The sequence below is a fragment of the Amblyomma mixtum genome, chromosome 3 (genome assembly GCF_055824585.1).
Source record: "Amblyomma mixtum isolate Tamu chromosome 3, ASM5582458v1, whole genome shotgun sequence".
Classification (NCBI taxonomy): domain Eukaryota; kingdom Metazoa; phylum Arthropoda; class Arachnida; order Ixodida; family Ixodidae; genus Amblyomma; species Amblyomma mixtum.
In genome coordinates this window covers 324,496,593-324,499,241 of record NC_143014.1, presented here as the reverse complement: position 1 = coordinate 324,499,241, position 2,649 = coordinate 324,496,593, and the positions used below count along the sequence as shown (strand labels likewise).

General features: G+C 46.7%; 1 protein-coding gene across 2 annotated transcripts; it reads right to left on the bottom strand.

Annotated features, from left to right (window-relative positions):
• Window positions 1-1,284: 1,284 nt before the first annotated feature.
• Window positions 1,285-2,100, bottom strand: LOC149355803 (protein dpy-30 homolog). Of its 2 annotated transcripts, none has more exons than XM_089577692.1 (4): window positions 2,091-2,100; window positions 1,718-1,815; window positions 1,437-1,585; window positions 1,285-1,378 (listed from the first exon to the last, which is right to left on the bottom strand). In XM_089577692.1, exons 1-4 carry the CDS (start codon window positions 2,098-2,100, stop codon window positions 1,285-1,287), a joined length of 351 nt encoding a protein of 116 aa, XP_089433818.1. The 2 variants fall into 2 exon arrangements, with proteins under 2 accessions (XP_089433818.1, XP_089433819.1); XM_089577693.1 differs by having other exon boundaries at window positions 1,437-1,582; window positions 1,727-1,815.
• Window positions 2,101-2,649: the final 549 nt, after the last annotated feature.

Genomic DNA, 2,649 nt, shown 5'->3' with positions numbered 1-2,649 from the left:
AATATAACAAACATACAAACGTGTTGAGAGCGAGTGAAATGAAAAGCGATTTGTATTATTTTTCAGCAGACATTAAAACAAATTGGCACATATCTCAATGCCCGCATGCTGAGTGTGTCATACATTAAAGTTATATTGTAAAGTCCCGCTAAGTTCTTGCATTTAGTCTACGTAAGCATGCATACGTGTTACTAAAACTGCCTACTGTCCCTTCAGTACTTGGGCAGCGTCTATTTATACTCATTTACAACCAGATCTGCATAAGCGGAGACTCAAGAGGAACACGTTTAATGCACTCACCTGATTGGCTGAGGTGGTCTCTAGATTCCACAGTGCTGCAAGGAACTCGTGAGAATGAGTCTAGTTTAAGTGCCCAGATAAACCTTTGAAGCATCACATACAGCGACATTTGACTAATTGCAAAAAAATTAATATGCACTCCTGTGTTGTGGTAGTGAATGTTGTATGCGCAAAAGCCAGATAGCTACAAAATGTTTAGCTACATTTTGGACAAAATAGAACTGACAGATGTAACTGCTAGCGTGGCAATTTATGAAGCTCCTTTGCATTTTATAATTATTTAGTTTCAAGTTTACAGGCCACTTGCAGACAGTTCGGAGAGAACGCCTAAAGGGCCAAGTCAAATTCCTTAACTGGGATCGTTACAAGAACTTTTGAAATCCATTAGACGCAGGTGAAAACAGTTAGGGGATCACCTTTGAAAAATTCTAGAAGCTGGATGCGAACACCGTACAGTAAATACCATACCATACCATACCATACCATACCATACCATACCATACCATACCATACCATACCATACCATACCATACCATACCATACCATACTGTAGTTCTCTGATGTCGAGGCGAAGCAGCACTTTCTACAGCTAGTAAAGTAAAATTTCAAACGCAAACGCTGCACGTGTTTCCAACTTGTTTTATTGGCATGTCAATAAGGTGAGCGAGAACATCAACTGGGTGTGCGAAACGAGACTGACAGCAGTGATCTACTTTGCGAGGAAAACATAACTCGCTCACATGGGCTCACTGCATGGTCAGAAAAGCACCAGGCCTCCAAAGGAGGTCCAGAAGCACTCGAGCTTATGACTTTTAATGGCCAGTACAATGCACTGCAGTGCATAAACACTCCGCAGCCAACGCAGCGAGCAGCGCAGGCAAAACGTATTAAGAACTGCGGAGACACGGTAAAGCAGATGTTCTGTTCACTCACATGCAAATAGCGACTTAAAAAATACACAAGTCTGCTTCGGTCTCCCTCTCCTCAGTTCTGTTCGTCGTCGGAATGACTTCCGTGCTCGAACGGCGCCTTGTACCGCATCAGATAGTCGGCCAGGTACTCGATCGGGTTGGGAGGTCTGCAACGATGAGACGGTAATCACCCACACAGCAAACTTGGGAAGACAGCGTACTCACCGTTCCTTGTCAAGCGTATATAATGCCTGCTCGAGAATCGGCACGACAGTCTGGTCTAAGTACTGCTCCGTCGGCAGGGAGTGAAAGTCGGTCTCCATTTTAACTTTCTTTAGTAAGCTGGCGCCGATGTTCTTGTCGGCGTTCGCCTGGAAGAAGATAAAGAAACTGCATTCCAAGAAATAAAGCAAGACGCGTGTAAGCACACTGCAGTCGACACCGCTGCGTGCGCCAGCAGCAATCCATTGGCGTAAGACTACCGCTGTCTGCAATTTCGTGCAGGGCAATTTCACCTGAGTGTTTTCCGATGCGCCGGCAGCCACCGTGTCGGCAGCAGCGCGGACTTCGTCTTCCACTTGTGTCTTGACAGCGCTGTTCTGATCTGGAAAAAATAAATGGGACATCTCATCGCCCTACTGGGCTAACGACATCGCAAAACAATGTTTTTTCTTATCACGAGCATGCCCGAACCAGTCACACTAACAATAAGCCCGTCTTTAACTCTGCGATTTATTAGGCGCTCAACGTTTCATAGTGCAGCACAACGCCTACACGCCAGGTCGTTTGCGTACCCGGCTGCAAGCTCCCACAGGAAAGCAACCAAATCGAACGGAAATGGGTTGTATTAAAAGACGCGAGGCGAAAGAGCCATCTTACCTTCCGCCATGATGACCTACTATGAAGCGCAAAAAGCGTCACGAAACCGGAAACCGCTTAGATTTGGCTTGGTTTGGATTTCTAAGGGGACCTCTTGATTGGTTTGCGCCTCCGTAGCCGTACACAGCCGTAGGCACCAAGTCGTTCCGTCCGCAGTCCGCAGCCTGTAGAGGCATGGAGAAAAAAAAATTTTTCCTGAATATGTAGAGGTGTGCGCTGTGCCGGTTTCTACCGGCGGCGACGTGGTGCTCGTTTTTAGTCGGCGGTGGCGACGCCGTTGTTAGGGTCGGTAGGCCTTCGGCGCGCGGCGGCGGATATTCATCGGCGGCGGCGCACGGCCATTTTTCCTCGGCGGCGGCGGCGCGGGCGGCGCAAAAAAGAAAACCACAAATTAAGAGAAAGCTCTTTTGCTACATCCTTCTTTGTTAAACAAGTTGAAATTCAATCTTTTCATATTAGGGGCTAATGGGACACACATACTGACGTGTTGAGAGCGGAAGAAATTAAAAACGATTTGTATTATTTTTCAGCCGACATTAAAACAAATTGGCACATACCT